The following is a 23,457-nucleotide window of genomic DNA, read 5'->3' on the forward strand; positions in this document are numbered from 1 at the left end:
GGATCGAGCACTTTCCCGAAGGAAAACAACATCTGCACGGACTGTTCTGAAATAATTCACAACAAAGTTGTTGCATGGTTACAGATGAAGATTGGCAGAAGCCTTCTAGCAGGCTGTCTGCCATCCCTGTAGTAATATATGAGGGAGGAAGTTTTCCATTTTTTCTTTGTTGCTTGTTTCAATGTAATTTTCTTAACCTTTTCCAAACTGTTGCCTTGGTTGGCAAAACTTTGGTTGGTAGAAAGGAGAAATGATTGGAAGAGGTCGAGTTGAATTCAGTCTCAAAAACAGAATACTGTGGATGCTGGAAATCTGAGGCAAAAATGGAAAATGCTGGAAATACACGGCTGGACAAGCAGCATTTCAAACGAATGACCTTTCATCAGAACCAGGATAAAGTTAGAAATGGGAAGGAAGCAGAAGGTCTGCGCTACAGTGGAAGGCAGGAATGATTAAATGATGGAAGAGTTGGCCGTGCAGCGTCATGGAGAGTGGTATTCAGACAAGTAAAGGAACAAAAGATGTATCTGAGGGAGATGTGAATGGCAGAATGATGAATAGCTCCCATTCGAAAGCAAAATGATAAACGAGGTAGAACCAGCAAAGAGAAAGGAAACTGAATGAAGGCAGAGATTACGATCTGAAATTGTTGAACTCACTGTTGAGTTTGGAAGGCCGTAAAGTGCCTAATCGAAAACTGAGGTACTTAACGTGAGCTTCGTTGGAACACTGCAGGAGGTCAAGGACAGATAGGCCAGCATGAGAGCAAGATGGAGAATTAGAATGGCAAGCCATTGGAAGCTCATGGTCATGCTTGCAGATTGAATGAAGGCGTTCCGCAAAGTGGCCACCCAATTCGCATTTGGGATCCCCAGTTTAGAGCAAACCATATTGTGAGCAGTGAAAACAGTATGTTAAATTGAAAGACACTGTCCAGGGCCCTGTCAACCACGGTAGGAGGATGAATCCTTGGTTGAGGAAAGAGAAAGACAAATCAGAAGCGCTGTTGGGTAAGATTGTATCATCAAACCAGATGCAATAGAGATGGTGAAACTGGGAAAATGGAATAGAGTTCTTATGGGAAGCAGGGTGCGAGAAAGTGTAGTCAAGTGGAGTTCTGCCTGGTTTGCCGCCACTTGAGATAAGGTGCCCCAACATCTGATGGTTTTTCATGCAATGACTTGGATATAACTTAGCAATTTGCTCAAGCAAGCAAGTTTAGACAAGCTGAACAGTTTTTAAGGACTGCATGCAGATCAAATTGTTCGAAAAACCAACAAGAACATAATGATCATGTTTATGTTTCTAAAAAAGTTATATGAATCTAGAAATATTTTGTGCATGTTTCCAGTTGTCCTTTGTAACATCCATAATTAGACCTTTCTAAGGTATGTTTCCAACTGAATGTAGAACAGACTTTTCAGTCCTGTGTGACTCGACACACCTTCTGGTGAGGGTCATGTGCTTGACTGGGTTATGCACTTCCTTTCATCAGAACAAATGAGCCTCAATAAGCAGTAAGAAAAGGAGACAATCACAACTGGAACATTAAAATGGCCAAGCCCATTTATCCTCAAAATGATGACTCAGTACATTTTAAAACATTTACGAGAGGGCTGGTTGCAAGCAAAAATTTCTTCCTGATTTCTGATACTTGCATTTTAAAATATCACCAAGCTATAGATAAAGAATGTGTAATTACAGAATTCATCAATGCAGATTGATGAGTATAAAGTTTTTGTGTACCATTCATTTAGATCAAAACCATAGCAACCGTAGCAATTTGTATGTTTGCCACATCTGAGCAATCCCTGAGTGAATTGTTATTCACCTCTCAGAGAGCAAGTTCTTCCTACACTTCTCTAGCTTAGAGACAGAGTAGAAAAGAATAGAATAGAAAAGATGATTCAGGAGACCTAATCTTTACCAATTCAATTAACTTCTGGTTTTTATATATTTTTTCAAACTTTGCATAACATATTTTTAGTTTCATAGTGAATTTTTAAGCTTTTGTTTTCTCTGTTTGCTATACAATCGCTATAATGCTTTCCCTTCCTTCAGAAAAACTGACCCTCAATTGAATGCAAGCAGAGATTCTTTTAACTGTTTAGCAGTTGTGTTATGGCACAGCTGATGGTAAATGCTGAGTTGTTCAAATCCCAAAGGGGAACTTGAAATAACTGCCACAACTTGTTTTGCAATTTTTATAAATTTTGAGATGTGTGCCCTGAATTCAGTAGTAATAAGACCACCAAGTCTTATAGGTTTTTACAAAACTAGATTAAACATTTATTAATAGAAGAAATGACTTTAAATACATACATAGATCTACAAATTATTACACTGCTAATTTCTAAATCTCCTACTCAATCTAACTTCCAGTTACACTTTAGTTAAGGCAACAGTAAGACACATAGATTTTAAAAGACCCAGGCAAAGAAACATGATACCATGAACAAGTGGACTTCTAAGTGAGTTTTCTTTACTTCAGTCCTTTGAAGACAGCTGCTTGAGGCATAGATGCTGAAAGCTTTTTCACACACTTGTAAGATCTTAAAAATGCCTTCCCTTGCACACAGCCCTTGCTCCTTTTTACATATCTTCCTCTTTGAATGCAAATACCCATTGTTTCATTATGTCTTTGGACTTTATCTCCCTGATAATAAAACCCTCTCATAGCACTAAGTTTGCCAGTAACCTTTGGGAAAAATAAACAAACCATTTCTAAACTTCACCTGGCTAGGTGACACATTTCACCCCTCCTTTGAAAACAACCTACCCTGGTCTGTTTCAAATTGCAAATATTCCCCTGACACCTATGTTTCTAAACTTTCCCATGTTTATCTAATTAACATTTCCAACCTAACCTCTCTTCTTAGATCAAAATACCCAGACTAGCTCGCTCTGATTCAATTAAATCTCACACACACAGACACATAGACACATCCCACTATTAGTTTATTTTGCAATAAATTCCAATAACATTATGAGAATTATTATATCTCCTTGACAGTTGACACATTTGAAGATCTTTCTTAAGTTGTGCACTTAGTGCAAATTTTATAATTATGATGATTTTCCCCCAGCAGTCCACAATGATCCTTTGAGAAAACATCAGTAAGTGACACATTCTATGTCAGTGAAGTTTGATGGTGCACTTCGGTACTTATCATGGTAGAACATGAGTTGGTGCTCATAATTGCTCATGTGTTAGTTCAGTCTTTGCTTTGCCAAAGAAGTGGGTGCTGAGTAGAGTCCAGGGGCCGAATCTTCCTCTGGGCTCAGGAAAACCTGACTTCCGCACTTTTGCGGATCACAAAATGCAAATGCTACCCATGTGTGACTTCACACAGCACTTTTGTCTTTTCACACCGGGGTAGAGTTTGCAGTGCAGTTTGTGAGCGGTGCTGGAGTCATTAGGAATGTGGGTAAGAAGGCAGGCTTTTTAGAAGGCCTACCTTGGTTCACAAACACTGTATTCAGCTCCCAACAATGTTTACTGGCTCCCTAAACCTCACCCTTCACTTCTCTCAGTCCCCACCCATCCCCATGTCAGTCCATGCCTCCTCAGATTGCCCATGCCACCTCTATACCCCCCCCATTTATCCTCCAGAGCCACTCATTGAGGCCTGTACATAGTGTGCACTATGTACAGGCCTCAGATTCCATGCAATGTCAATGGAAAATATTTTACATCCTTTGGGGAAAACATCTCTCACCATCTATCATCATCCTGGTGGTTACCGTTGACCAGAAACTGAACAGGACCAGCCATATAAATACTGTGGCTACAAAAGCAGGCCAACGGCTAGGATTTCTGCCATGAGTAACTCACCTCCTGACTCCCCAAAGCCTATCCACCATCTGCAAAGCACAAGTCAGGAGTGTGATAGAATAATCCCCACTTGCCTGGGTGAGTGCAGCTCCAGCAACACTCAAGAAGCTTGACACCGTCCAGGACAAAGCAGCCCACTTGTTTAGCAGCCCATCCACCACCTTCGACATTCACTCCCTCCGCCACCAACGCACAGTGGCAGAAGTGTGTACCATCTACAAGGTGAACTGTATGAACGCGCCAAGCATCTTCCAAACCCACAGCCTTTACCACCTGGAAGGAAAAGGGCAGCAGATACATGGGAACATTGAAGCGAATTATAACTCTATTCCCATTTTGGGGCTACCCCAGATTGGAGCACTCCCTTAACAATCACCCTCATTTGAGTTCACAATGGCCACTCCCCTTATTTTGGGTCTGAGCAAGTGAACTACCTCTCCCCAAGGAAGATGATTAACCAAAGATATAACCTTCTTCCAGATAATATGTTAAATAATTTGTTGGCTAAGTTCTAATTATCTGGATGTTATAAGTGTCCAGGGTGTCTCTTCAAAAAATTGTATTTTCCCACTTTCGGAAAATACAAGAGAGGTGGGTTTTTAAATTGCATACAGAAGACTACAAGAGAATGTTATATTTTACTAACATATTTCCAGATTTATTAAAAAACCATTTAACATGTATATTACTTTAAAGTGGATAAGTACATTGTAATGTTAATGACTACTGAAAGATGGAAAACATGGGCCAGGATTTTATGGCCCCTCCCACCTGGCAGGATGTTGCAGCCAAACTAAATGGAGATGTGAATGTCTCGCCTGCATCCGCCGGGAGGAAGCAGGGTCGTAAAACCCTGGCCATAGTCTTAGTTCTAATATAAAATCTAGTGAAAAAGACTTTAAAATGCATTGCCACAGCTAAAATCATGTATGGATATCCATCAATATTTAAAGTAATGTGTTACTTTAAATCCTCAAGTGATTAAAGTTGCTTGGACAGCAGGACACAAAAAACGCTGTTTTAAGATGTCCAGCTTTCTGACAACTGGAGAAATATTGGAAGGTTCTCAATACACCTGAAACCTTTCTATAACATCTGTGATTTTTTAGAGAGAAGCTTATATGTTTATAACCTTCTAAACCAGGGTACATCATCTTTGGCAACTAAGAGTGCTGCCTCCTTCATTAACTCCTCCCTTTTAATTATCCATTATAATTCACTTATTTTTTAAATTAAGAATGGTCTTATTATATTGATGCTGTGAGCAGATATCTGGCCAATGTGTGCTTATGTTATGTTCTAAAGTCATTCCTAATTAATTTCACTTGCTTCTATATTTTCATGAAGTAGTTTTAAACCTTTAATAGAGAAATAGTGATTTTTTTTTTAAAAGAAGTTGCCTTTCTCCAGCTTAGGGAAAGCTGCATTCTTACAGCATCTAACTTTTGTATCAGGTGTCTATTAATGTTCAATTCTGACACGTAGAAGTCCACTAGTCTTTCATGATAAGCTGAGCTAAATTTTAAGAATGCCTTCTTAATAGATGACAACACCAAATCCAGACTATGCCACATGTGTTGTCACCTTTTCTAATATTCTTTTGCTAGTGAATAACGCATTTGAAAGGATACCTATTTCCAAAAAAAGATAAGTACTAGTGAATTCTAGTGGATGCTGTAATGTCATCTGTTTCTAAATCAGAGCTGTTATTAAGTAAGGTCTGTGTTGCCCATATACATGTGTTTGGAGGCTTCTGGGTAAACTAGTTAACTGTTAGCCTGTAACCGTTTTCTTATTTCTAAATTATTATGTCCTAATTATATATGAATTCTACCTAATTTATATATTTTACCTTATAATTCATGTATATCCATCACAACACCACCACCTGTGAGTTCCCCTCCAAGCCACACTGGGAACTATATTGCCTTCACTGTCGCTGGGTCAAAATCCTGGAACTCCCTCTCTAACAGCACTGTGGGTGTACCTATACCACATGGACTACAGTGGTTCAAGAAAGGCACCACCACCTCAAGGGCAATTAGAGATGGGCAACAAAAATGCTGGCCTAGCCAGTGATGCCCATGTCCCATGAAAGAATTTTAAAAAATGAAAATGTAGATTTTTAAAAAGTTTTTGAACCTTTTTTCTATAGCCAGAGCCATTTAAGCCACAGTAGAAAATATGACACCACAGACTGATGGGACATTTTGACACATTTTTCACTACATTATGGGGCTTTCTCCATTGGAAAAGCACTCTAATGCATGTGAACAGCACACAAGACTGATGAATGCAAGGGTCAATTTATCTTTAAAACAAACCCCTACAATGAATCATTGTGTAAAAAACACATCTACATTACAGTACAGCACTTAATAATGATATTTGGCAGTGTGAAAATACTTTATACTTACCTTTCAGAATGTTGCACTCTCCTCAGGTTTTCCATTTTCTTCACAAACCCTGAAAGCTGGCATACTCTTAATAGGCTTCCAAAACCCTGTATCACGAGATGAAAATATTGTGTGAATCGGCCAGGTGGCCTTTTGATTTTTAAGAAACCTCATCCACAGGCAGGATGAGGTTTCCAGAAGTATTTAAAAAGCAAATAACTTTTTTTAAAGATCGTTTTAAACATGTCCCTCTTTATGTGACTGAGTCACATGTGGGGACATGATTCTCTCATTTTTAATATGTTAATTTTTGTGTCCACAATTCTTCAGCTCCCTGAGGCAGCTCCCTGTCTTCAAGGAGCTTTCAGTGTGCGCTACCCTGCGCACGCGCAGACTTCAACGCTCGCACTCCTCCTGCCCCCACCCCGGCAGCGCTGAGCTCCTCAGCGCGCATTTCATGCTGGCAGCCAGCCAGTTGATCGGCCAGCCAGCATGAAATTGTGGTCAGGGTCTAATCACGGGTTGTGGACTGTTTCGTGGCCACTTCCGGGCCTGTCTGCTGCGCCCGCCTGACGACCGGAATATCCTTTCCTAAGTGTGGCCTTTCAAACATGCAAGCCTGCCTCTGCACCCAGGCAAAAAATTGGCCCTGGTTCTTTATTAATAGAAGAGTCACTCTGAACAGCAACAGCTTGCATTTATATAGTGTCTTTAACAGGATAAATGACCCAAAAGTGTTTCACATGAACTTTATCAAACAACTTTTCACACTGAGCCACATGAGTTATGAGGGCACGTGACCAAACGTTTGCACAAGCGCGTATATTTTAAGGCACATCTTAAAGGAAGAGAGAGTTGGGATGCAGAGTGTTTAAGGAGAGAATTCCAGAATGTAAGGCCTAGGAAGCAGAAGGCATAGCTGCCAATGGTGGAGCGATAAAACTGAAGGATACTCGAGGCCAGAATTGGAGATGTGCAAAGATTTCAGAGGGTTGTTGGACTGGAGGAGGCCACAGAGATACCAAGGGGTATGTGCATGATTGGAATTGAAAGGAAGGGAAGCTCTATTGCATATTCTATACGCACTTGAAAAGCTACTTGGATAAAAGCCGGAAGCAAGCTTTCCTACCTGATCTCAACGTTGTGTGATTGAGAACTTAAAGCACAAGAAAAGGTTTTCCCTTTTTAAGCCCCTTAGATAAAATGTGTAAATATAAATGATAATGTTTTGAATTAACTTGCCTTTTCAGTTCCAAGCTGAACGTTAATAAGCTGTACATTTCCTGAAGCCACTGATTCATGTTGTAATATAATTGCATAAGTCTTGGCCACTGGCCAATATTTCACCTAAGTGACCATTCTTCTTACAAAAGCAAGATGCTGCAGATGCTGGATATCTGAAATAAAAACTGAAAAATGCTGACAATACTCAGCAATATCAGGCAGCCTCTGTGGAGAAAGAACCATAGTTAATGTTTCAAGCCTGATGAAAGTTCATTGAACTGAAACTGTAACCCTGTTCCTCTCTCCACAGATGCTGTCTGACCTGCTGAATACTTGCAGCATTTTCTCTGATCATTCTCAATGTTGACTGTTGGCAGGCTATTTAACAATTCACTACCTGACCCAATTCTCTCCTGATATCTACACATAGACAATTTCCAGCAGGTATTGTTGGATAGCGATCAGAAGCAGAAACACAAGGGAAGGCGGCGGCATAGTGGTATTGTCACTGGACTGGTCATCCAGGGACCCAGGTTTGAAGCTCACCATGGTAGATGATAGAATTTGAATTCAATAAAAATCTGGAATTAAAATTTTAATGATGACTGCAAAACCATTGTCGTTAAAAAAAAAAAAATCTGGTTCACTAATGTCCTTTAGAGAAGGAAATCTGCCATCCTTACCTGGTCTGGCCTACATGTGACTCCAGACCCACAGCAATGTAGACGACTTTTCATTGCCCTCTGAATTAGGGATGGGCAATAAATGCTGGCTAGCCAGCAATGCCCACATTCCATTAATGAATTAAAAAAAAATGTAATTTTTCCTTCCCTTGCTCAAGGAGCCTGAGAGCAATTGCGATATCCTTTTTGCCACATCAGTTGGCATTGGCTAAACTCCATCCACACCAGGGATTGAATCTGGTACCTCTCTGGCCTGCAGAGCACAGTTTCCCACTGCACAGTAAATGTTCCAATTGACCTAGTGGAGAACTGAATATTTCACCAGAATTACTGCATGACAGCTAAACTTGCTGTGAATACTTATTGGATTTCTGACTTGCAGACCTGAGTGCCTTTTTCTATATTTTGGTATGCAGCACAGCATCATCTCACCATTTACCAGCCAGAAGTATAGATATTAGACATTTTAGGTCACTGTAACTCAACACTGTCCAATGTGTAGGCAGAGTCATTAGACTGGGACTCTCCCTGTCATTCCTGCCATCAATATATCCACTAAAGCAAGTGGCAATAAGAGGGTGATGGACATTATTCTGGACACGAGGAACTTCAAGGAGAGAAAAAACAGTTGAGAATGCAAAATAACATATTCTCTTTTCATTTTTTTTTACCCCCTTCTCTTCTGAAGTTATTGACTCTTGCTGTAGTATAGTTTTACAGGCACCTCTACAGTTCCTTGTTCAAATGACTATTCTTCATGCATGACTGGTGCCAAGAGGCTTTTCCACTGTGCTGGACATTGCAGTTAAGTCCGATGCCTCCCCCTAACCTGATGCTCTCGCATATGAGTTTTCCAACAAAAGTTACTGGACAAGCCGGCATCAAGTCATTGCAGGGGTAGCAAAGTTTAGATGTAGGGTAAAGCTTCTGTCACTCCATCTCAATGATGTGTCTTAACTCCAGTTTCAGAGGAACACCCATCAGTGCACTGATGTGTCATTACCATTTTCCACATCAAGCATTGTCTGTGGTCTTTCTGAAAGAGTTCTCCAATGTTGTGTATATTGTATGCAGATTAGTGCTCCAGACTTTTTATTGTGGAGAAATGTCACTCTGCTGTTTTCAAGTTATTTTAATGCATTTTTCTAATTTTCACTTTCAATTTAGCGAGAACATGTGGCTCCAATCTACGAGGTCCAAGTGGTATCATCACATCTCCCAATTTTCCAGTCCAGTATGAGAACAATGCACATTGCGTCTGGGTTATCAGTGCCACACACCCAGATAAGGTAAGCTGTTTCACTGGCTTTTCACTTTTCACTGCTTTTCAGCTATACTTGTAACTTTTCAATCAAATGGACCAACAATCATCAACAGAAAGAAGAAATTGTTAACCTGGAATGCAGCACAACTGGTTATTAAATGTGGTCAATCTCAAGGCAGGTGTAAATAGAAAAAAATGTTGCTTAATTTGTTTGTTTGCTGTTATACTGTTCATCACATACCTCTGAAATACAGAAGGATCTCCTTGTTCAGGAAGATTCCTGATCGCTTCATCTTGTAGCTTAGCTGGAACAGAAGTAGCGGGGGTTGTGAAAAATTCACAGTTGTAGAAAGTTTAACTTCTCTGTTGAAATTTGGACAGGAATACATATATTTCCTGAATATGTTCTGAGTTGAATTGAGCAGAATGATCCACAGCCTCATTGCAGACAAACAAAGAAATAAGGTCAGTGCTAAGCACGCCTGCCCTCCCCACCACTTCATTTGGCAGAATTGATGCATTGAATGGGTTGAATTCAGCCAATATCCACTTATAAGCCAAGGACAGCACCCACCATACTTGGTGGCATTTTATCTTTGTTCCCTGAAGGCAGCCTAAACAGCAGCCGTGAGTCCTATTTCATTCTAGATCTCTTTGGGGCCTGATTTTAATGAGGGTAGCCAGGGTGTCCAAAGTCACCCACCAGAGAAATTTGGTGGGGCGCAGCAGAGTGGCCAGAAGAGGCCAGTAAGAAACAATTTGTTTTCTTTGGAGCTTCTGGATGTGCTGCCCACTTCAGACCCTCTCCTCTATGCACCGATAGATTAAAACCTCCCCCAGAATCTTTGTTCTGTATTCAGAAGGGCATAGAGCGCAGAATCACAGAATCTCACAGTGCAGAATAGGCCCTTCGGCCCGTCGAGTCTGCACCGACACGTGAGAAACACCTGACCTACCTACCTAATCCCATTTACCAGAACTTGGCCCATAGTCTTGAATGTTATGACGTGCCAAGTGCTCATCCAGGTACTTTTTAAAGGATGTGAGGCAACCCGCCTCCACCACCCTCCCAGGCAGCGCGTTCCAGACCGTCACCACCCTCTGGGTAAAAAAAGTTTTTCCTCACATCCCCCCTAAACCTCCGACTTGAACTTATGTCCCCTTGTGACTGACCCTTCAACTAAGGGGAACAGCTGTTCCCTATCCACCCTGTCCATGCCCCTCATAATCTTGTACACCTCGATCAGGTCGCTCATCAGTCTTCTCTGCTCCAACTAAAACAACCCAAGTCTATCCAACCTCTCTTCATAACTTAAATGTTTCATCCCAGGCAACATCCTGGTGAATCTCCTCTGCACCCCCTCCAGCGCAGTCGTGAAAAGCGTATAATAATTTAATGGCACTGGAATAGGACAACAAATGTGGCCTTGCCAGTATTGCCTTATCCCAGGCTGAAAGGTGACTCAGCCTCTTTCCCTTTCTATCTCTGGAAATGAAAGAAAAAGGGATTTATATATATACTTTTCTCTTCAATTACAGATAATTGCAAAAAGCACATTTTAATGTGCCCTCTTCTGATTTTCTCCCATTCTCTGCTAAATGTGAAAACTCAGCCTTTATGGTTGTGCTCCATGGGTGCTCTGCAGTTCTATAGATGTGAGCCTACACATTGGCAGGTGAACATGTACACACTTCTGTACCCATATTTCCAACGAGATAATGACTGGGGCACTCAATTGTTTTTTTCCTCTCTAATCCAAGTAGGTGAAACCATTTATAGCATCTGTTTTGCAACCTTGACTATCAGAGAACCAAGGCTGATTTGGGTCCACACCACATCTTGAGCAGAGGGAAAGCCCAGATTGTAAATTTAAAATCTTGGTCAAACATTGGTGCAAACATTGGCTCAGCCTCATTTAGCCTACTCTGTGCTTTTTAGGGTGTTTCCTTTTAATAAGGTTATAAAAATTATACTGAGAATAAAGCATAGATTTGTCAGGATGCTTCCAACAATTGGCATCTATGTTTATGTAAGGAAAGCTACCATAAAAAATCGATGTTATTTTGAATTGTGACGCCCTTTAATAAAGTGATTTAGAAAAGACTTTCTCCGCCAGTTATAGAATCAGGTGCAAGAGGTCATCGATTTAAGATTGTCATAAGTAGAGCGAGATAAGAGGCTGGGATACATTTCTCAACACTGGGAGTGCTTGAGGCAGAGACTAATTGTTCTTTTAGAAAATTGGATGAATACTTCATGCAGGGGAATAAATGGAGCTGTGCAATTCACTTTGGATTGCTCCAGCAAAGAGCCAGCACAGGCATAATGGGTTGAGTGGCCTGCAAACATCTATGTGATTCTATTGTGACTTAGCTTTTAATTCAGAATGAGAATTGTGTGTTATGTTTTGTAAAACTGGAATACTGATAAGCAGAGCTTAGTCTGAGGTTTGTAGTTGAATTACAAGAGTGACCTTTGGTTAATGGCTTTATTTTATCGAGGAAATGATACTTAGTGAAGTCTCAGTTTCCTGAATTATGTCACAGCCTTTTGTTTTATTGGTGCAGGCCTAGTGAGAGTGTCATGGATAGATCAGAATGCTCTTGCAGTCAATCGGGATTCAGCGTCATCAAATAAGAGTGTAGATTGCCTGAGATTCAGTTGAGCGTTTACACAATGTACTATTGAGACTCCCAATACAGATTGTTGTAGAAAACACAAGTCAATCCTGTGTCATTAGCTGTGCACATTACTGGATGTACAACAGTGGCAGTTGGGGTTCCCTGGTGATTGAGTGGATAAATGCACTGTGATAGTGAGTCATCCAGACCTGAAAGTCCCTATAATCTAATATAAACGTGGATATCACATAAGGGCAGATTTAGCTCAGTTGTAATACCCTGCACTGTCAAATAGCCTGTCTGCATTCTTTATCTAAGCTACCATTTGCATCTTTTTGGATGAGGCTGTGCTAAAATGCTGAGAAACAGTCAGGATTCATAAGAGAACACCCAAGCAGGAAGTGCAAAGTAAATTGGACATAAATGTGAAAAAGGTCTTAATTAGGTGTGTATCGAATTGCTAGCACTGCAATTCCACCACAAACAATTAATCTAGGCTCTGTAACACTTGAACTGTTACGAGGGTTAAGACTTGAATAGAATAAATAATGACGCTGGCAAAGGTATAGGATTATAAAATTCTCAAACTATCTTTATTAAGCTATGTTTCAAAATCACGACGATATGAATAGCACACTGAAAGCCAATGAACAGGTCAATAACAGCATGCAGGACCTATCAATGAAAAAACACAATCTACAAACTGATTTCTTTCAATTCAATTTTTGTCCTCCTTTTGTAAATACCCTACAGAAGCTGACTCCTCCCAATACAGTTAGTGTTTGACCTTTTTAAACTACCGGACAATTGGCCTCTTTGATCCAGCTCCCTGTCTTCCTTTAATCTGCGAGATGAAGGGTTTACACATCCAGTTGTCTGGATATCCACAAAGCCGAATTTTCCACATAGCCACCAGCCTTGCCCTTCAATCTCTTTACTTGAACCCACAGAAAAAACTGGCACTACCCCTCCAGCTCTCTGCTTTAACTCAACCAGGAGACTTTAAGTTTACACATTCCCTAAACGATACTCATAGGGCAGAATTTTCTGCCGGTCGGGCGGGCGGGCCCGACCCAATCTCCGGCGGGCGGGGAGCCGATCCCTGCCGGAGAAGCGAGCCCCGCCGCCATTTTATGTGGGTGGGCCAATTAAGACCTGCCCAGCGTGATGTCCGGCAGGAAGCGCAATGCATTTCCTCTGCAGGTGGGGTGGGGGGATTCTCCAAAAGCAAGAGTGCGCTCTTTTGTGCATGCACACAAAAGAGCGCACATCTCCCTGAGGCTAAGTGCTGCCTCAGGGAGATCGCTTACACTTTTAAAAAGATTAAAAATAGAAAAAAATTCCCTAACATGTCTTCCTCATGTCACATGAGATGGAACATGTTCATAAATTACAGTAAAACTTTATTAAACTTTTTAAAACCCTGCATGAAACCTCATCCCGTCGGTGAATGAAGTTTCATGTTTTTTTTAATTCCCGCCAGAATTGGCCATTGACAAGTCGTCGGGCCCACAGCTGATTTCGGAGGTTCCGCCCGACATCATCCCGCGTCATTTTACGTGTCGGCGAGCGGGCTCCGCCCCCGGGCTCCGCCCCCTGCTCGCCGACGGCAAAATTCTGCCCATAAGCTTCCCTCTTACCCAGCCCAACTGGTTTGTTCTAGTCCCTATTCACACTTGGGGTGTTGATCAGATGCCCAGGGGAAAAGACATACTTTCTGACATGTTGACCAGTGTCTGGCTGTACAGCAAGGAACAAAGGAAAGTACACCTTTCTTATACCCTTTTGTACATGTGTTCAAACCATTTGACAATTAAAGGATTGGTTACTCCCTGCCTGGTTAGCTCTGTGAATGATCAAAGGTGATGTTAACCTCATGGTCTGCGTCCTTATGAGCTGTTTCAAAGTGCCCTTTTCGACTGTTACAAGACCTCCAAACATTCCACATGCTTAATAAGCATCATTCAGGTGAACCTTCACTCTTCAATGATTCTCGCTCCCCTGATCGCAATGATAACCTATGAAATCAGAAGAAATTTCATAATTTCCCTAAATGAGATTCTTCCTGTTGGTGTCTTGATAATCATAGGTATTTGTACTATTGACATGCTTACAATAAAAACTGACCCATACCTGACCTCTTATAATTACAAGCTTTTAGCCATTTTATTGCTCATATCCTGCCTTAAGAATGCACTGCTTAAGTGCTTGCCTGCACAGGTGAATTGACAAGGTTTTCCTTGGTATATTTTTACTCCCTTAACCCTTGTGTTCCCACAAAGATCAAGCTAGCAAACTTAACAGTAGACGATCAAATTAATATATCATGCCTTATATACAATCTCTTAACATAACAGGCATAACTATAGTCTTGGTATGCAACTGAAAATTAACCAGTTACAACATCATTTCAGGCTTTTCAGTCCATATTGCAGCTCAAATTTAAGAAGGTGTGGGGGTGTTGGCGGTGGTGGATGTTGGGGGTGTAAAAGGTGCACACAAGGTCCAAAGCAATGGGTGCACCTGCAAATTTAAGTGGCTTGGAGGCTGTGGCAGTTTTAACAACAGGGCCTCGTTAACGTGAAAGCTTTCAAAGTCCTGGCTATCACCTGACCAGATCCATTTCTAAGTCAGCAAGTGAGAGCAGAAATTTGGGAGCAGGAGCCACTGTTGGGAACAGTAAATAGCTCCCGGCAGCCAGCGAAAGGAGGAGTCTGTAGTTGATCAGGGAGGGCGAGGGAGTGGAGTTTCACTGCAAAGGGGGTGTTGGGCTTAAACTTGCTTAAAGTTTCATTGTAGGCCTGTGGCAGACTCATTCACCCTCCCTGACCCACGTGGAATCCTGAGAGAAGTAAATTTGTTAAAACTTACCTGGCCCTTTCCTGGCCAGTTGGCCCTCCTATGGTCGCCCTGCTATCAGACTGCAGACAAAGTGGTTCTCTCCCTGACTTGGAGTTAAGATTGCATCACGCTGTCATCAAGCCTACAACTTCTGAACATAAAGTAGACCCTGGCTGAACTACGGTGGGAGTCTTTGCCAGCTTTAAAGTTGACAAAGATAAGATGGCGCCAGCCAGGAACGGAGCGACCTTAGGCTGGTAAGTCAACTCAGCCCAACCTTAACAACCCCTTCCACACATCATTCCAACTGGGCAAAGAGTTTAAAATCCCAAGGATACATTTTTTAAACATAAATTTAAGCTGTCATTGCTGCATGCAGTGAGGTGGCCAATGTGAAGGTGCCAGGTTGAGTGAGTTGTCACCGCTTGTCATTGTCCATCAGTCTCCAAGGCAACAATGAGCACAGTGACAAACACAATAAACTGATTGTCATTCTAAGTGATGCAGTGACATGGAGGAGAGGCAGGACCACTGGATTGAGGGAAAAGCCGCATCCTAGTTTAAAAATAAAACTCTCAGTGAAAATGAGACTGGTGCATTAAACAAAAGATGCAATTTCATTGAATAGATTTAATTTTTACAGAGGATTAGATAAGATAAATAGCATTGAACCAGAACTTCATGCTGTACTCCGTGTGGTCTAACCTAGGTTCAATACAGGTTTAGCATAACTTTCCCACTTTTCAATTCTATCCCTCTATAAATAAAGTCGAGCACTTGGTTGACATTTTTTTATGACCTTACTTACCTGTTGTGCAACTTTTCGTAATTGATGTATTTGTACTCCGAAATCCCTTTGTTCCTTTTTCACCACCTAGACTTGCATCTTCCATGTAATAAGTGACCTGCATATTCCTCCTACCAGCATTTATCTGTGTTGAACCTCATTTACCGCTTTTAAAAAAAAATATGATGATCACTTTCCAATGATATTTTCTGCATTATTCTCATTCTGCAAATAAATATGAACTTTGCTGCTAATTCAGTTGCCTCATTCAATCCCGATGTGCTCATTAAACAATGTGCATTCAACAAGGTGATTTTATTTCTGATAGCAGTCGGATCACAAGATGTTTTGTCAGTTAGTTGAATGAAGCTTTCTGACAGCTGAGAAATCAAAAGACACAAATTATCAAGGATCTGGAACAATTGTAGTTATTTTGGGGATTGATATTTATTCAGGTTCTCTGCAATCTGATTACATTTAAACCTACTACCCTGAATAAGATGAAACAACTTGGGCATCAAATCTGAAATCTTTTGTTTGGCGTGTCTGAGTACAGCAGTGGCCAGTAATTTTACACCATGGCATTGTAGATGCTGCAGCCGTGATTTATAACAGTAAAGGCATGCTGTTGGATTTTTATACTTTCAGTCATGCTATATCCTTCTAAGGATGACCTTAACCCCATTAGTTACAGGGAGGCAGTAAGGGAGCAGGGGCGTCAGTCAGCAGACGGGAAACCCGGATCTGCTGGGAATGCTGAGGCCCTGCAAAATTTAACATTGGGACTTCATTAGAGTTTATTTACTTTGTTTCCCGCCCAACAGCTGGCCATGTTGCGAGGCTGGATTGTGTGAGGGGAATGAGAGTGCAGTTTGGGTTTGGATTGTGGTGAGAGTTCAGATCGCCGTAGGGTTTCAGATCATGTGTGAGTATGTGTGTGTGTGTGTGTGTGGTGGGGGTGGGGTGGGGTTGGTGTGGTGGTGGAATGGAATGAAATGAGTGATCAAGGCAGGTTTGGTTGGGAGGGAAGTATTGCTGTTCCTCCCAGTCCACAGGAGCTGTTGGAAAAACAATGAACTGCTGCAAACAGCAGATCCCTCCCCTCTTCATTTGTCAGGTTTCCTGAGTCCTGGAAAATCATACCTGCGGCTGTTAAATTCAAATTGATGATAAAATCCGAGGCAAGCAGCTCTATTTAAATATTATAATTACAGACTAGGTCACTCATTTGACGCCAAACACGCCCCTGTTAAATCATACGTAGGTAGGTGGCGGTCGGGTTTCCTCTTTTTCAAATTTAATGTCGCCCCACCCCTGACCCCCTGATAGCTGTTGTGGGGCTGATGAAACTTGCACACATTTTGTGTTTGTTATTTAACCACAAACTCTTAGAGATAGTTTGGTTCTGTCTATACTGTGCACTTCTACCATACTTTGGCCGATTAAATTGGCATAAGATTGACATTTTGTTTATGCCAATGGGTTTGTACACAGAATTACATTATGGACAGACATAAAACCAGTATGACAGAAGCTTAGTTGCTTGCTTTTGTCAGTCAAAGATCCAGTTTCCATGGAAATAACAAATGGGAATTAAGATAATTGGTGCTCTTGAATGGGTTCACAATGTAGTAGGAACCCAGAGAAAGGTGTTAGTTCTTATATACATATTGACCTTCATGAAAATTTTAAGTCTGGGGTAGTTGATAGTCACCCACCATCTATCAATCAAGATAGTTGCTGTGAATTGCCTGGTTCTAAAGAGTTTCACAGCTTTGAGATGCAGGGAAAGCATGAATTCAATTTCAGTGCAGTGAGGATGCAGGAAGGAGAACATGCACTAGAATGGTACTTTGGAGCAAAGGACGGACAGGGAAAGAAGATTAAATGGAGCAATGTATGACATGATGTACTCTGAAATTGTTTTTGGATGAACCACAAGCTAAGCATGAGGAAAATGCCTGTGTGCATCGCTTTATAGTAATGGGCTACAGCTGGCAAACTTAGCTCTTAGAATAAACTAAAGTATGGCCCGGATTTTCAATCCCGGGATGAGAGCACAGTTACAGGAATGTCCCAGCTCTGCCAACCCAACCCAGGAGTTGGAATTTTTGTTCCAGGGTGGAAGTGGGGAGTTAGAAGTCGGCCCACTACCCTCAGAATGAGTGTGGAGGCGGGATGGGTGGATGATCTGCCTCTATCCTCAGGGATTTCGTTGAACTTTTTTGAAAAAAAAAGAAACAAAAAAGATTCCTCCATCCCTCACCTGTCACATTCCCCTCACCTGCCCCCACACACTCTCCAATGCCCTATCCATGCTACCTCATGCCTTCCTCCCACACCAACCCGTTTGCCCTTCTCACCCTCATGCCACATGCCCCCATCCACCCCCTATGGCCCTTCATGCCCCTAATAGCCCTGACTCATTCCCATGGCCCATTTTGGCCCCTTTGCCAGCTTTGTGCCAACCCATGCCCCTACCAACCATCCTTTGCCCTTATCCCCTCCAAAAGACCATAAGACGTAGGAGCAGAAGTAGGCCATTCAACCCATTGCGTCTGCTCCACCATTCAATGAGATCATGGCTGACCTAATAATCCTCAACTCCACTTTCCTGCCTTTTCCCTATAACCCCTGATTCCATTACTGATTAAAAATCTGTCTATCTCAGCCTTGAATATACTTAATGACCCAGCCTCTACAGCCTTCTGTGGTAAAGAATTCCATAGATTGACTACCCTCTGAGAGAAGAAATCCTCCTCATCTCTGTCTTAAATGGGCGACCCCTTACTCTGAGATTATGCCCACTGGTCTTAGACTCTCCCACAATGGGAAACAACCTCTCAACGTCTAACCTGTCAAGCCCCCTAAGAATCTTATACGTTTCAAGAAGGTCGCCTCTCATTCATCTAAACTCCAGTGAGTACAGGGCCAACCAACTCAACCTCTCCTCATAAGAAAATCCCTTCCTACCCCGGATCAACCTATTGAACCTTCTCTGGACTGCCTCCAATGCCATTACATCTTTCCTTAGATAAGGGGACCAAAACTGTTCACTGTATTCTACGTGTGGTCTAAATAGTGCCTTGCATAGTTTTAGCAAGACTTCTCTATTTTTTATACTTCGTTCCCTCTGAATAAAGGCCAACATTCCATTTGCCTTTCCTATTACCTGCTGAACTTGTACTCCAGCTTTTTGGGATTCATGCACAAGGGCCCCCAAATCCCTCTGTGCTACAGCTTTCTTCAGTTTTGCTTCATTTAAGTAATATTCAGCTCCTCTATTCTTCTTGCCAAAGTGCATAACCTCACATTTTCCCACATTATATTACATCTGCTAAGTTTTTTCCCACTCACTTAACCGTCTATATCCCTCTGCAGACTCTTTGTGTCATCCTCACCAATTGCCTTCCCACCTATTTTTGTGTCATTCACAAACTTGGCAATAGTACATTTATTTCCCTCATCCAAGTCATTTATATATATTATAAATAATTATGGCCCCAGCACTGATCCCTGTGGCACTTCACTAGTTACAGGTTGCCATCCTGAAAATGCCCCCCCGTTATCCCAACTCTCTGTCTTCTATTAGTTAGCCAATCCTCTATCCATGCTAATATACTCCATGTTAATATACTACCCCCAACACCATGGGCTCTTATCTTATTAAGTGGTGTTATGTATGGCACCTTATCAAACGCCTTTTGGAAATCCAAATATATTACATCTACTGTTTCTCCTTTATCTATCCTGCTTGTTACCTCCTCAAAGGATTCTAATAAATATGTCAGGCATGATTTCCCCTTCATGAAGCCATGCTGACTCTGCTTGATGATGTTATGCATTTCTAAATGCTCTACTATTGCATCCTTTATAATAGACTCCAACATTTTCCCAAAGATGGATGTTAAGCTAACTGGCCTATAGTTACCTGTTTTTGTCTCCCTTGCTTTTTGAATAAGGTTTCTACATTGGCAGTTTTCCAACCCTCTGGGACTTTTCCAGAATCTAAGGATGCTTGGAAGATTACTACCAGTGCATCCACTATCTCTGCAGCTGCTTCCTTTAATATCCTAGGATGCAACCCATCAGGTCCAGGGAACTTATCGGCCTTTAGCCCCATTAGTTTCCCTCGCACTTTTTCTCTAATGATAGTTATTGCATTTATTTCCTCTCCCTCTTTTGCCCCTTGATTATTTAGTACTTTTGGAATGCTATTAGTGTCTTCTACCATAAAAACGGATGCGGAGTATTTATTCAACTCCTCTGCCATTTCCTGGTTCCCCATTATTATTTCCCCAGCCTCATACTCTAACGGGCCTATGTCCCCTTTGGCCTCTCTCTTCCTTTTTATATATTTAAAGAAGCTCTTACTGCCCATTTTTATATTACTTGCAAGTTTACCCTCAAAGTTTATTTTCTCCCTCTTTATATTTCCGTGCCATCTCACCTAGCATCCACCATGGGCAAACCTCAGGATCTGTGGTTCATTCACAGCTTTTACAGTTCTTTCACAGCTTAGACAGTTCCAATGAGTTTATGCGCTTTTTACACATAACCATGTTTACTTTTAACAATCCAAAAAGGCACCTGACCTGTCTCAGGCATCTTAACTCTCCTAAAGAGCTCCTAACCTCTTCCAAAAATGTCCTGGGGCCATGTCAAAGGGGCACCCTACCTCTCCAAAACGGTACCCGGCTATCCAAACAAATCCACAAGGATGAGACCTGCTCCTACCAGGAGTGAATGTACAGTTGTTTTTGGTTCTTTTGCACTAATTGATGCATTACAGAAATAGCAAATAAGCTCAAGCAGGCTACACTGATGTGTCGCAATAGTTATTCTGTAAAATTTACTTTACATTTGATTATAAAGCCTTGGCAACTCTATTTACAACAGATGAGAAGCAACATTTATGTTGTGTCCTGGTGTGACTTCTATTTTGTAATAAGAGGAGCTTGTCAACCATGTCCTGCTAACTAACATTCAATGAGGATGTTGAATGCCAAAAAAAAAATCATATTGCTGCTGACTGTTCACTTAGAATGCTGCTTCTGTTCATATGCTGAGTGTGAAGCAAGAGGATGACTCGAGACAGTTGATATGATTACTGAATGATTTCATTCCATTTCAGGGGAAATTTAAGTTGCTAATATTTTTGTCCTGTAAGTACAAGTTAGATTTAAAGTTGCTGCAGAATCCTACAATAAAACACAAGAAAATCAATTCAGAACTGTAGATGTGGTAGATTTGCTATTCAGATAGATTACATGGTGAGATCATTCATGATTTGGTGGCACCCGCATTGCTTCAGAAGATTATTGGCCTTACGTTTGAGAGCTATCAGGACGTTCTAAGGTAGCAAAGCTATGCCCTAGCTGATCATAGAAAGGTGGCATGGATTTGTGAAGGGCAGGTCATGTCTGTCTAATCTAGGTGCATTATTTGTGGATGTCCCTAGCAATGATGGATAAGAGGGTGTCTCTGCAGCTAGGTTGCTTATATGGACTTGCAGAATGCATTTGATAAAGTTCTACACAACAGATTTCTAACAAAATGGAGAGTGCGTGGAATTGGGGTTAGTCTTGTGAGATTGTCTGGGTGGTAGGAGACCAAGTAAGGACAAACAATTAATTCTCTGACTGGTGGGATGTAACAACTGGCGCTACCCAGAAATCTGTACTGTGGCATCATATAGAAATTAATAATTTGGGAGAAGGAATGGAGAGTTGCTTATTGAACTTTGCAGGTGTCGCTAAATTAGAAGGCACAGGAAGTTGTTCAGATGAGAGCAGGAAGTTAAACGGGGACATATACAGATTAAGTGAGTGGGCCAAACTATGAACCCCCCTGCCCCTCCGAATTGCCAGGGATTACTTTGCTGAACCCGGCTTCCTCAAACCCCACTAAGCTTTTTTTGAGGGCACCTGACCACTTTTCACAGCTGCAGCCTCAGCAATGGCCACCCCTAGCTATAACTCTGCTAAGGCCACTGAGCTGCCGGCCTTCTGATTGGGCCAGCAGCTTTGAGGGTGGAGTGTTGTCCTTAATTTGGACGGTGACCCCGGCGGTGGCCACTTGATTGCCCAGCGGCTGCAGTGTGCCTCTTCGGGTGCTGCTGTTGGCCGAAGGAGGGTCGCCACCTACTTTTGGTTCTGGTGGCGAGAAATCACGCTGTCTCCAGAAAATTCAGCCCAGGGAGTCTCCAATTCAGCTCTGCTGTAGATCACCAAATTAACAGCTCTGCAAATCATTAATGGTAGTGAATTCACACAATATATTTGGTGATACAGAAACAGGAAAAAAAAAGCTACATACATAGGTAAAGGCTATAGGCTAAAGCTGAAGATTTCAAGTACAGTGGGGTGGTTTAGTCCTTTAGAAATACCTTGGGTTGGGTGAATCAAATTCTGGCATTAATGTAAATTTTGCGCAAACACTAACTGATGTGAGAGAATTTTCTGGAAGTAGTCAGTTATCCCATGCATTTTAGTACGCTCACTATTCTTTTATGTTATGCTAACATTTCTATACAATGTACATAAAACTTATTTGCACTTATGCCAAAGCAGTGCTGCACAACTTCAAATAATCCAGCCTGATTCAACAAAGACCACTATTTTACCTCTCATCACTTGAAATCTGTCCCTTGTGGATTTTAGGCAAGAGCTGTTCATTTAAGGATTCCACCAAAGCAAGGATATTAAGGGTGTGGGACTGTACACTTGATATTGAATATCCATGTCCCATTGTTGCAAATTCCTTTAAGTTAAATAATACGTCTTGTAACTGGCAGGTCAAAGCTCGCAAGGTTTCACACAATTTCTATTAAATATTTTGTGCACTCAGCACCTCTGAGCCATTCTCTATCCTTTTGTTGCTCATATTGACAGAGCTTTAAAACACTGAATTAGGTTTTTTGTCTAATGCCTTTCCTATCCTGGGAATTTTGTGCTATATTTACACTTACAGTAGCGCAAACCATGTATGAAAAACCCAGTGGAGAAGTCAAATTAAAATCCGCAGTAACTCTGTCATATATATCTAAATTGACCCAAGGAAGGATAACTTAACTCGGAATGGATTTCCAATGGGGAAAGTAGCTGGTGGTTAAATTCCTGCAGGAGATCATCAGTGATTTTAAACATTGAGCCTCATTTAAATACTGTTAGTCCACTTCCTGCCCAGAGCAGGTAGGGACATTCAAAGGCTCTGAAGATGGCCCTGTTAATGCCCTGGCATCTAAAAGAACTTTCAAAGTTTTCCCAAGGCCTGCCCATGAGTGCAACTTGCCAAGGCTCCTTCAGCAGCACCTACCAAACCCATGACCTGTACCATCGAGGAGAACAAGGACAGCAGATGCATGGAAACACCACTGCCCTCAAGTTCTCTCCAGACTGCACACTATCCTGACTTGGAAACATATCACCATTTCTCCACTGTCGTTGGGTCAAAATCCTGGATGCCTTCCTAACAGCACAGTGGGTGTACCTATACCAGATGGACCGCAACGGTTCATCACCTTCTCAAGGACAAGTAGGGATATGTAACAGGTGTTTGCCAGTGACGGTCACACCCCGTAACCGAATTTTAAAAACCCAGCAACTCCCAGCGGCAGTTAATTCATTCTGGGGCATGGCCAGTTTTTTGGGTGGGGCCTGTTCCTAGTACAGTGTTTTGAAAACTAGCACAAAAACTCAGGGAAGCTTGAGTTGACCGAGTTGTAATTTGTGCTTTAAGTTCCACAATCTTTTGGACACTCTAACCCCAGGTGTTTGAAATAAAAGAATTGACAGAGTTTATAA

The 23,457-nt window shown here is 41.7% G+C and overlaps 1 protein-coding gene across 1 annotated transcript in view; it reads left to right on the plus strand.

Moving 5' to 3' along the window:
* The window catches only part of LOC144680673 (CUB and sushi domain-containing protein 1-like), a 2,611,816-nt gene that overhangs the window by 1,761,814 nt on the left and 826,545 nt on the right, over positions 1 to 23,457 (plus strand). Inside the window, exon 10 of the mRNA XM_078541910.1 lies at positions 9,306 to 9,427. Within this exon, the coding sequence (XP_078398036.1) occupies positions 9,306 to 9,427 (122 nt within the window). The remainder of the gene's footprint in view (positions 1 to 9,305; positions 9,428 to 23,457) is intronic.

This window comes from Cetorhinus maximus, chromosome 5 (genome assembly GCF_964194155.1).
Source record: "Cetorhinus maximus chromosome 5, sCetMax3.hap1.1, whole genome shotgun sequence".
NCBI lineage: Eukaryota > Metazoa > Chordata > Chondrichthyes > Lamniformes > Cetorhinidae > Cetorhinus > Cetorhinus maximus.